At 35.0% G+C, this 12,729-nt stretch overlaps 1 protein-coding gene across 1 annotated transcript; it reads right to left on the reverse strand.

Annotated features, from left to right (window-relative positions):
• Nucleotides 1-1,288: 1,288 nt before the first annotated feature.
• Nucleotides 1,289-4,056, reverse strand: LOC130960410 (uncharacterized). The gene is made up of 2 exons (XM_057885799.1): nucleotides 3,040-4,056; nucleotides 1,289-1,847 (listed from the first exon to the last, which is right to left on the reverse strand). Exons 1-2 carry the CDS (start codon nucleotides 3,965-3,967, stop codon nucleotides 1,531-1,533), a joined length of 1,245 nt encoding a protein of 414 aa, XP_057741782.1. The 5' UTR covers nucleotides 3,968-4,056; the 3' UTR covers nucleotides 1,289-1,530.
• Between the last annotated feature and the right edge of the window lie 8,673 nt (nucleotides 4,057-12,729).

A 12,729-nucleotide genomic window follows, 5' to 3' on the forward strand; every position in this document is an offset into this window, starting at 1 on the left:
AAACATAAATACAAATGAAATCACCTCAAAAAATAACACAAATAAAGAACGATCAATGAGTATTAATTTTTTTCAATCGGTAACAATATTGCTAACTTCTTCATATTCAACGTGATCGTACCCTCTGCTTCAGCAACTTTCTATAGTTGATGTCCTTCCTTCTCGTGCTAACGAATTCAGAAAATTGTTAATGTGAAGGTGCCCTACTGTAACGACATTTTCTGGAGGAGGAGACGAAACGATTTAAAAAAAGAAGAAGAAAGAATTGTGAATAATCACCCTTACCCAAGAAACCTTTCAATACCTCCTACACAATAATACGACGCCGTTCTTTTTTATTTCGCGCCTACAAGCAAAACGATGTCGTTTTAAACGTTCTACGTGGCAGTGGCAATACTAGGTCAGTGTTCCGCTTGCTGACTCACGCCAAAATTAGATAAAAAAATTTGTATGTTGCTCAGACTTCAAACTAAAAGGTACCTTTAGTGAAATTAAAAACTAAAGAACAGCATTAATGTAGGTCCCGAATTTGAGAGACCACTTTAAAGATTTATTCATATTAATTATAATGCACTTTTATATATATATATATATATAGATTATTTCTCACCATATCTCCCAAAGACTAATTTAGGAGTTATTTTGTTAGCTATTGTTCCCGTTTCTATAGTTGTATCAAACACTTTAAAGTTAATTTACATTTTGTACATGATTTGGTCTCCAAAAACTAATTACATATGATTTATATAATTTTTCATTCATTCACGAGTGGATGACATTTAAACTAAACCTTCCAAAAACACTCTCCTTTATCAATTTTCTTTACCAAACTTAGGGTGTGTCTTCCATAGCCACCCTTAGTTCGAGTGGGTGTAGAGAGTAGAGATGTAATCGAGGTCACCTAATGTATATAGGTAAGTAGGCATTGTGTAGAGTGATATATACACATGTAATTCATAAATCTCCCACTCATTCTAAATGACACACAAACTAGTAATACAGAACTCTTCCCTTTCGTTTGCTTGTGTCCCAAGATTACTAGTTATTAGCATTCTGTTCTGCTACCTTTTTTGTTCTTGAACCACTTTCACATATTGTTTTACTTTTTCATTGTTTATTATAGTTGTGAATTTCATACATATCAAGATGGGTTAATGAAAGATAATGAAACTAATAAGCAAGTATTGATAGTTTTTTTTTTCCAAAATATTATTTATCTATCACTTTTTTTGGATTTCTTACTATAAACTTTTAATACTAAATAAATTATGCACTCTTAAGGTATTCAAAACAATATTACAATGAACAATTTTTTTTTTTGTGCAATACAGCATTGATAGTCTAAACATGTTTTAGAGCTAAAATTATTAAAATAGAATACATGACCATTTACACTGTTACTACATCATCATAATAAAACTAAAAGGACTACATACTAATCTAAGAACCTAGTTACTACATACTAATCTAAGGACCTAGTTCACCTAATTTTTAAGTTTTAACTTATACACATACCCACACACACAAAAATCAACATGAAAGTTCCACAACATCATTGACAAGTTCGTGTAATAAAAGATCCAAAATTTTGTGTTCAAACACCAAACAAATTTGCTCAAAATCCTCGTGCACATGCTTCGTTGTGCAATCTATCTCTCTTATATCCTTTTCTATCATTTTGCAAAGTTTTAAAAATAATTCTGAGTAATATTCTACTTCTCCGTTGATGTCAATGTTGGCATAAGCACCATCTTTCTCATTGCTTCTTGTGGCTTCAATTCCATCGCTTGATGATCTCAGTGGTGAAGATTTCCACTTTGAGTTTGAAGGCAAGGGTTGTGTAGCATCTGCAATAATAATAATAATAATAGAGCATATTCAATTAAAGTTGATTGCGACACAGAAAAAAAAAATGTTATTTGTACTATTTATTTTTTTCTATGTGTATATTGTTTTACAAAAATACTATTTGTATGCTAAAATAAATCACCATATATTTATATAGGTTTAATTATTTTATTGGTCTTTATAGTTTTATCAAATTTTTAATTAGATTCTTATACTTTTTTTCCTTTCAATTGAGTTTTTATACTGCTTTTAATTTTGTAATTCCGTCATTTTCATATTAAAAATATTAAAATTAACATAATATTTTTACCAAAATATATACGGTCAAAGATTTAATTAAGTTTTTAATTATAAATACTTTCAATTTGCGAAAAAATATTCAGTTAAATTTAATATTTAGACTAGGAAGGACTTAATTACAAAATTAAAGTTGTGTAAGGACTCAATTAAAAAAAAAACGTATAAAAACCTAATTAAAATTTTGATAAAACTATAGGAACCAACTGAATAATTAAACCATTTATACATAAGTATATATATATATATATATATATAGTTTAATTTATTTTTAATGTGTATTTTGTATTTTAATGTGTAATCTATTCTAGTACCTTATTTTGATATACACTTAATATGATTTATTTTTTTTAATATTATGATGGATAAATATATGATGAGAGGAGGAAAAAAATCAAAGAAATATAAAATTAATTTATTTTTTATATTTAAAAAATGTAAACATAAAATAAATTCAGTTATTATTTTCACAATTATTCAATAATTGTATTACATTTAATGATGTATCATCACATTAATAGAAAAAAAATAATTTTTTCACAATTACTCTATAATTAAATAATTGTGTAAAATAATTTACAATCTCAATATACCAATGACAAAGAATATCTGATAAGTAATCATATACACCATAGACACAATTAGTTCACTTAAATTGGTTAGAAGGCTCTTATTCTTAACAATCTTATCAATAGTACTTGTTTAGAAGGTAAAATAAATTAATTAATAAATAAAATATTATATTAATAATGAGCACATCAAAATTTTTAAATAGCTAAATCATATCCTTAAAAAAACGCTAATTTCAAACTATTTCTTGAAGGAACTTAAAAGTAATAAATATAAAATGGAAAGGGAAAAAAATTAAAAAAAGAGGGAATTGAATAAACAAACCTAGAGAAGTTGATCCATAGAGGGAAGGAGAACAATTGACATCAAGAACTGAAATTGGACTGAGATTTTCTGAGACACAATCACTCTCTATCTTCTTTGGTGATTTCTTCTTTCTCATCTTGTTTTTGAGATTTGATTCAACAAACTCTTTCTTATACTTGCTTTGCAATAATGGAGAATAAGAACCTGTGCTTGAATCACAATCACCATTACCACCACTACTACTATATCTATAACCATAACTCTTTGAAGAACATGAAGAGACACTAGAACAATCTTTATCTTCACTTTGCTTTCTAACCTTTCTACCATTCCTATTAGAGTTAGAAGGAACCCTTCTAGGCTCATTCTTCAACTTTGAAATCTTCTTGTTCTTCCTTTGATTCCTTTCCCCTGTTTCTTTGCTCTGTTTCTTCCCCTGCTTTGATTCTTTCATCAACCCTGCTTCAAATTTCCTGGACTCGCGTCGAGCTTCATGATCCTTAACCACATTGTAATCCCAATTATGAAACACAACAAGATCATGATCTTGTTTTTGCTGACTATGAGACAATGCAGATGCCGGAACCTCGCGAAACGAGGCCGAAGTCTTCGCCCGCCGATGGAAATTTTCTTGGCCTACTTCGAAATTTAGCAAGTAGTCCACAAAATTCACTGACCTACTCCTTGGAACTGAATCTGGGGAGTGTCCTTTCATCAAACAGTTGGTGTTGGGAACAGAATCCAACCCCATTAGCCTTGCCACCAATCCCGGGGTAGCAGCAAAATCTTCATGGATCAATGCATCTCTTTTGTTTGAAATTGAATCCACATTTTCTGATTCATCTTGAGATGGATGAACTGGAGGACTAGTTCCAGTTCCAGCACATAGGATCACACGCAAGAATCCAGAGAAACACCCAGGTTGTGGTTTTCCATGTTTTGCCATAACAACAAAGTTTGTGAATTATTGCAATGGAAAGTGATGTTTTTGAAGGTGGAAATTGTGGTGTGGAGAATGAAGAGAAAAAATGATGATGCTTTTGAATGTGGAGGGTGAAAAGTGTGATTATCAATTATTAAATAGAATTGGTTTGGTGGGTTAGAAAATGGGTCAATGAGTTCACACTAGATTGTGATGCTTTTTCCCATGGGTAAGATTCTTGTATGCTTAATATATCTTTTAGGGTAGCTTGCAAAAAGAAAAACGTTTTTCTTAATTAGAAGTATAAAAATAGTAGGTGTAGACTAAAAATCAACTACTAAATTAATCTATATATATTTTTGTGTATATTTATATGTATTAATTTATAATTTTTTAATTAAATAACCAGTCATTAAAATAATTAATTTTAATCATCAAACTTATAATAATAGATAAATAATCAAATTTATTTACAATATTTTTTATAAAATACTAAATACATATTTCTATATACAATAATTTATTTTTGTTGTATAAATAATATGATTAATTAATTTTGAGGTCATTATGTCATTGGTTGTAAACTTGTAATTAACCGTGAAATTTAATGATAAGAGATATAAACCGTGTATATTAAAATTAGTCATCAAAGTCAATCATTAATATAAAATACATATTGAAATATAAATATATATTGAAAATAAATTAAATTACATATATATTTATATTTATACATAAATATATTGGTAACAATAACATTTTTGATATAAAATAGGTTTATTATGAGACAAAAATTTATTTTATTTTTAATTTTCCTAAAATTAGGAAAAATATATAAAGGGAGAGAATGAGAGATAGAGATTGCTAAAATTAGTTCGTTTTATCTTTGATTCTAATATCTCATTTTTTATGTACTTTTTAACATAAATTATTACTAAACACAATTATTAAGTGTGAGGAAATTGCATCTAATATAAAGAGTTGTAAAAATTGTTAGTGAAATTATCAAAGAACGATTTCATATCACACAAGACTGAGTCTTTGTGTTCGATGTCTGCATATAATGTGAGAGTTATTTTTTATCAATAACATATAAATATTCTTATAATTGATCAAACAAATTTAAAAGTATGTTGTAGCTTTAATAGAATGACCAATATTAATTTTATATATTTTTTAAATTAATTAAACAATTTTTAATTTTAGGTATTACAAAATTCATTCACATTACACTTACAGATGTAATATTTAAGAGTTCTATCCACTATAGTCAAGTCTCGAATCCAAATACATTTATTATCTAAACTTTTGTACATCAAAAAGAGAAGAGTTGCATGACTTGCATCCATTGAATCTTTGTTTTGATATTAATTAAAAATCAATTAAATTCTAGACATGATGGCCTAATAAACCAACTGTACCTATGAAGAGAATTTTCTCAGCCATAATAGGGGTATAGTACGGAGGTACAATTATTAAAAAGCATTGGTATGAATAAGCATTGACTCTAAGTTGATCATAAAATAGTTAGTCCAAGTAAGTGTTATGTAAATAAATAAATGATTTCATGGTCCCCATGCAATGGATCCTGTGTTTGTGGTACAAAAGTCCAATGTGGCCTAAAGCGTGTGATTGTGTGAATGTTGTTTTGCCATTTTGTAACAAAAAAATAAATAGTGCCGTAGTTGCTGACTTTTTAAGGTCGGAGAAAGCGATGTGGAAGCCCATTGCTGGATTCTGTTACTGTTCTTGCCAAGAACTGCACCGACTTTGTTGACTCTTATACAGGCTCGCCTTGGGGGATTGTGTACTTCCCCAATTTTGTGTTGGTTTTTTAAATTCGGCCTATAAAATGTCACTGAGAAATCGGAATATCTAAAATTCATCGTAAATGTAACAGATTTTTTTTAGCTAATTAAAGTCAATTTTTATTTATGAAAATAATTTGACTTGTGATAACTAAAACAGATGGGTTCAAAAATGACTTTGGTACTTCTATAGTGAGAACAATGAAGAGGTTTAAATGAAGTGAACAAAAATAATTAGAACACATACATTCAAATAAAAAATAAAAACTAGCTCAAAATCGGAAACACGAATGCGCAGAAAAGTTCTACATGCAATGAAGAACAAAGAGAAATTAGAGCCATGCATTGAGTCGTTGTGGTGATGAAGGATTACCACTTCAAAAACCACCATTGTAAATGAGCACTTCTTTTAAACGACTCCTACGCTGCGTTTGTGTTCTTGCCTGGTTGTGGCCGAACCTCTGTAGCTCGTCTTCCCTTGTTGGCTCAGCCGACCTTCTCGTCGAATGACAATGCTTCTTGGTCTTTAGGAGGAACAGGGAGGAGCACCTGCAAAAGGCACTCCGACGCTCAAGTCAGTCAACGATTATTATTAGAAGGGAGTTCTTTGGAAAAGATCACTTACCTCCTTTAACTCTGGATGCTTCCTTATATAACTAGGGAAAGTAAGAACCGTTTCTGCTGAATTGATTATTTCTAATCGTAACCGATCATATGTTGTTTATTGCCATAAAGTCGGCTGAATTAATACATCGGTTACTGCCGAGCTAAAACTCGAAACCGATATACAACGGTTATATCAGAGCCCCCAAGCGTAGCCTGGATTTGAGTGAGACAGGTTGAACTTTTGAATTTAGTTATCCGAGTTATAGGTCGGCAGGATGAGCCCCCAGTTCAACATGACTCAACGTAATTGATGTATAAATATAAACTTTTATTTATTTGGAATGGGAAAAGGTATGCTGACATGTATTAATGTGTTTTAATGCTGGGTGCAAGTTCCTAAGTGTGTTTGGAACCGTTGGGAGTGGGTTATTAATGAAGGGTTCTGATTTTAAGTTGGAATTGAAACGGTTTCATTATCAAGCAACATTTATTTTGAAGTCACATTTTCATAAAGGGAAGAGTTGCTGCTCTGAACGGTGCTGGTTTTTGAAGAGTTTTCGTTTTAAATTATGAGTAAGAGAGGTTAGTCACAGCATTTCTTTTATTCCTTTCTGTTTCTAATTTGTGGTCTTTGAGGGGAAGTAATGGGAGACAAGAAAGTGAGGGTTGTGCCAAAGGTGGAAGATGACGGGTCCTATGAATGGGTCGACGCTGATGTGAAAATAAGAGCTTCCCTTTTTATTGATAAAGAGAGTGTTCATGAGGTGAACCTAACAAGGGTAGTGAGACCTGGTTTCCATGTTGAACTGATACCATGCAACCGCATGGATCGCTTTTTCACAGAACTAAAGACTTTGAAAATTTTTTTATGTATAGCTGTGTGCTTGAAGAGTTGTCTGTTAAACTTCCTTTCACTGCTTTTGAGTGCAACGTTTTGAAACAGATGAACTGTGCACCGTCGCAGGTTCATCCCAATGGGTGGGCTTTTATTAAATGTTTTCAAATACTGATGGATTTCCTGGGTATGGTTTCTGATTTGGAACTGTTTTTTTCTCTGTTTCAAGCCAAGGGTGTTTGGAAAGGGTTTTGGATTAATTTGAATAGTACTCCTGGATTTGCTGTTTTTAAGCTTTACAAATCTTCTTTCAAAGATTTCAAAGAAATGTTCCTCAAGGTAAAATCTGTAGAAGAGGATTTTCCTTTTTATTTGGATGAACATCTCAGGGAGAAATTCCCCCTTTACTGGTGCTGTCAGCCGAATCATATCCTGGGTCCTGAGCTCATTACACCTCGGAACGAATGTATAATAAGTTTTCTGATGAAAATGGTTAATACTAGAGGTTTGTTATCCGTATCGGATTTGCTTCCTTGGGAGGAAGACAGGTCGTCAGTTTTAAAGTATTTTGGTGAGGTGCTAAAATTTTTTTGTTTGGATTTCATGTTGATAGTCATCTAAATTTTTTTTTTTTTAGATGGCAGATATCCTGGAGTTTCAGCATCAAGCCTAAGGGCTCGATTGAAGGTGAAAAACTTTGAAGGATCTTCGTCAAATCATGAGAAAGTGGAAGGGGAGGTCGAAGTTAATCAACCTCCACCGAGAAAAAAAGGAATTGTATTCAAGAAGAGGAAATCTGACTTAGTTAACCTGAACGAGGGGGAAGATGTTATTCATCTTACTGAGTTGTCGAGTTTTACTGTGAAACAAGAGAAACTGCACTCTTTTGAAGAGGAAGGTGATGGGTCCTCGGTCTGAGACAAGAAGTTTCCTTTTAACGTCGTAGCCGATGAAGTTATTCAGTCTGCTTCGGATATGTCTCGTGTGGAAGAGGTCGGGGATCTTGGCATAGATTAATTTATGCAGGTTGGTTTTTGTTATTATTTCTAACATTATAACTAAGACTAGTACTAAAATAAGTTTTATTCGTGTTGATGCGGCAGGTTCTTGGCTTTCGGTTGGCTAGTATAGGCCGAAATCAAGAGAAGAGACATAGAAAAATGCTACAAAGTTCTGTTGAAAGTGCTGACCTTAAGGGGCAGCTGGAATCAAAGGAGGCTGCCCTAGTTAAGTTAATGAAGGAGGTTTCTACTTTGAAAGAAGAATTGAAGATGGAAAAGGAAAAATGTGGGAGAACTACAGAATTACTGGAGAAAAGGGAAAATGAGCTTGTCAGTATGAGTGGTCAGATTACTGAGGTTACCTCAAAACTGAAACAAATGGAAACTGGTCGTGAGACTGAGATCCTTGATGCCTTTGCTGGAGGCTTCGAACATGCTATGATCCAGGCAAAATTCCTTTGTCCTGAGGGTGACTTTACTGCTATGGACCCGAGTAAAATAGTTCAAGATGGCAACTTAGTTGATGACGAGGAAGCTCCAGAGGAGGGGGGTGATAACCTATGCGATTTGAAGAATGTTTAATTTTGTAAAGCTGATAAACATTTAGATAGAAACTGTTTGTTTTGAATGGGGTATATGGGACCCTCTTATTGAACTGTGATGACTGTTGTTTGGTTTTAAGGTATTATCACTGTTGCAACTTTATGATAGTCGAGAGGTATGGATACTCTCATTTAATCTGTTTGTTTTGAGAAGGGGATATATAATCCCTTTTTATGACTGTTTTGTTTGGTTGATGGCAATATATTTGTATTCATTTGCCCCAAAAATATTTGGCATGTATCCCCATTTGGGGTCCGGTGATTGGAATGTGCTGAGAATTTATCGGCTTTTGAATATGCACATGCGATATTAGTGCGTCTTTTGATTAACTGTCTTTGGTAGTTGTTTAACCAAAGCATGTAATGGAAATAAAAGGAAATATAGTAAAAATAAATATTGATTTGATGCAGTACCTTTACAACCTGAATTAGGTAGGCTAGCCTCGTTAAAACCTTCTTGAGCAAAACCCGAATTTGGGAAAAATCTCGAAGTAGGAAAAAGAGTACTAACTTTCTGCAGTTAACTATAGTATTGTTTTAAGGAATCAACATTCCAAGTATTAGGTAGCTTTGTTCCGTCCAATCGTTCCAAAATGTATGCTCCTCTACCAAGTACTTGGTGGATTCTGTATGGCCCTTCCCATGTTGCGGCGAGTTTGCCATGGGCAGGTGGTCTCCGTGCTTCTTCAGTTCTTCTTAATACCAAGTCGCCGGTCTGAAAGAGCCTCGGCCTCACGTTTTTATTGTGTCGCCGACTAATTCGTTGCTGCAATGCCTTCTGACGTATCGCGGCCGTGCTGCGTATCTCTTCAATCAGATCTAGCTCGGTTCTCCGAGCATCATCATGGTCTTCTGCCTGCATTCTTAAAGAGCCTTGCGATATTTCGATTGGAATCATTGCCTCCGACCCATATAACAAACGGAATGGTGTTTCTTTTGTTGATGAGTGTACTGAAGTGTTGTAACCCCATAAAATTTCTGGAACAAGCTCGGCCCACAGACCTTTGGAATCGTCGAGCTTCTTCTTTAGAGCTTGAAAAAGTACCTTATTCGCAGCTTCTGCTAAACCATTGGATTTAGGGTGCTCTACTGAGGAGAAATGCTGTTTAATTTTCAAGTTCTGCAAAAAAATCTTGAAAGTATGGTCGGTAAACTGGCGACCGTTGTCAGTTATAATATGACGGGGTATACCGAATCTGCAGATTATATTTTGCCAAACAAAGGATATCATCTGTGCCGATGTGATTCTAGCTAGTGGTTGTGCCTCGATCCACTTAGAGAAATAATCGATTGCTACTACTAAGTATTTTACCTGTCTCAAAGCTGTAGGAAATGGTCCAAGAATATCGATTCCCCAATGGTTAAATGGCCAGCTTACCACTGAATGGTGCAGATCCTCGGCTGGGATGTGGATAATTGGGGCGTGTTTTTGACAGTGGTCGCAAGTCCTGACCTTTTTCTTGCTGTCGTCCCATATGGTCGGCCAATAGAATCCAGTGCGGAGGATTTTTTGTGCCAGGCTTCTTGCCCCTGAGTGTGTGCCACATATGCCCTCATGGGCTTCGGCTAGGGTTAAGTCTGCTTCCGACCTGTCCAAACATTTCAACAGTGGTCGAGAATAACCTCGCCGATACAATTTATCATTTAGCAATGTAAAGAAAGAGGCTTGTCGTTTAAACTTTTTCAGGTCCTGGACATCTAATGGAAACTCTCCATTCTTTAGGTATCGTATATATGGGTGTTGCCAGCTATCCTTATTGTCTATATGAAAGGTGCCGATGATGTTTATGCTCGGCTCATGAAGTGTTGATTGCAAAATTGATGCATTTTGTGACTGAGTGGTGGCTAACTTAGACAATATATCTGCCGTATGATTTTGATCCCTAGGTATGTGAGTAATTTCAATTTTTTGAAAACTGTTTATGAGGTTTTTCACCATGTCTAGGTATTTTAACAGGATAGGGTCTTTAGTTTGGAAACACTGATTGACCTGTTGAACAACTAACAAGGAATCACAATAAACTTGTAAATTAAGGGCTTGTAATTCGGTGGCTAACCTGAGTCCCGCTATTAGGGCTTCATACTCGGCCTGATTATTGCTGGCTTTGAAAGAAAATCGAAGAGAATGCTCAACCACAACTCCCTCATGATTTTCTAGCAGTATTCCTGCTCCAGACCCTAGGGGGTTTAAGGCTCCATCCACAAATAGTTTCCAGCTTGCGGGTGCTTCCTCTGAGCTTGGTCCGGTGAATTCGGCAACGAAATCGGCTAGGTATTGTGACTTGACAGATCCTCTCCGTTGATAGTGAATGTCGAACTCTGAGAGTTCAATGGACCATTTAATTAACCTACCTGCCAGTTCTGGCTTGGCAAGTATTTGCCGTAGCGGCTGACTAGTTCTAACATTGATCGTGTGGCTTTGGAAATAAGGACGTAAACGCCTTGCCGAGAAAACTAGCGCATAGGCGAGCTTTTCTAATCTTGGATAGCGAAGCTCGGCATGTTGCAGTGACTTGCTCACGAAATAAACCGGCTGTTGTGCTTTTTCATTTTCTGCGAAAAGGACAGAACTAATTGCTGTGTCAGTAATCGATAAATACAAGTATAATGGTTCACCGAGCTTAGGTTTTTGTAAAACAGGGGGTGTAGAAAGAATTTGCTTTAGGTCGTTAAAAGCCGCTTCACAATTTTCATCCCATGAAAAAGTTGTGTTTTTTCGTAAACATTGAAAAAAGGTTAAGGATTTCGATGCTAAACACAGCAGGAATCTGGATAATGCTGCCAAACGTCCTGTTAATCGTTGGACTTCTTTGAGATTTGTGGGACTGCTCATATCAAGAATTGCTTGACATTTTTCAGGATTTGCCTCAATTCCTCGGCTGGTAAAGATGAAGCCGAGGAATTTTCCTCCTCGAACACCGAAGGCACACTTCTCTAGGTTAAGCCTCATATTGTAAGCTCGGATCTGATTAAATAGCTCGGCGAGATCATCAACATGTGAATGGCCGATCTTAGTCTTGGCGACCATGTCGTCGACGTATACTTCAACGTTCCGCCTTATTTGCCGGTCAAAAATTTTGTTCATTAGCCTCTGGTAAGTTGCACCTGCATTCTTTAGACCAAAAGGCATAACATTATAACAATAGTTTCCATATTCAGTAATAAAAGCCATTTTTTCTTGGTCTGATGGATGCATAAAAATCTGGTTATAGCCAGAATATGCGTCCATAAAACTCAATGTACCATAACCACAAGAGTTATCTACTAAAGTATCAATAGAGGGGAGAGGATATGCGTCTTTCGGACAAGCTTTATTTAGATCAGTAAAGTCAACGCACATCCTCCATTTACCATTGTTTTTCTTTACCATGACGATGTTGGCTAACCAAGTCGTGAACCTGATTTCTCGGATAAAGTTCGCATCAATGAGCTTCTTGGCCTCAGTCATGGATGCCAGTCTTTTCTCGGTTCCGAGATTCCATTTTTTCTGAGATACTGGCTGGGCCGCCAGACTTATTGCCAGTTTGTGAGTGATAACAGATGGATCTATGCCTGGCATGTCTCTTGATGTCCAAGCGAATAGATCGGTGTTTTGTCGTAGAAAGCGGACGAGCTTATCCTTTTCCTCACCCTCGAGGGAGGTTCCTACAAAGGTAAACTTCGTAATGTCATCTGTCAATGGAAGTTTTGTTAGCTCTTCATTTGGGGTAGGACGATCTTGAAAATCGGATCTGTGGTCTAGCTCGGCTAGTTTTGGTTGTTTGACATCGATGGAATTTACTCGCTGCTCACTGCTTCGTTTGATAGGCTTGAGGCTCGTATTATAACAATACCGAGCTTCCTGTAAGTCGCCATGAATTGTGGCTACAACATTATCCTGCACAGGAAACTTTACGCAAAGGTGGACTGTGGAAACAATTGCAGCAAACTTATT

The sequence above is a fragment of the Arachis stenosperma genome, chromosome 2 (genome assembly GCF_014773155.1).
Source record: "Arachis stenosperma cultivar V10309 chromosome 2, arast.V10309.gnm1.PFL2, whole genome shotgun sequence".
Lineage (NCBI taxonomy): Eukaryota > Viridiplantae > Streptophyta > Magnoliopsida > Fabales > Fabaceae > Arachis > Arachis stenosperma.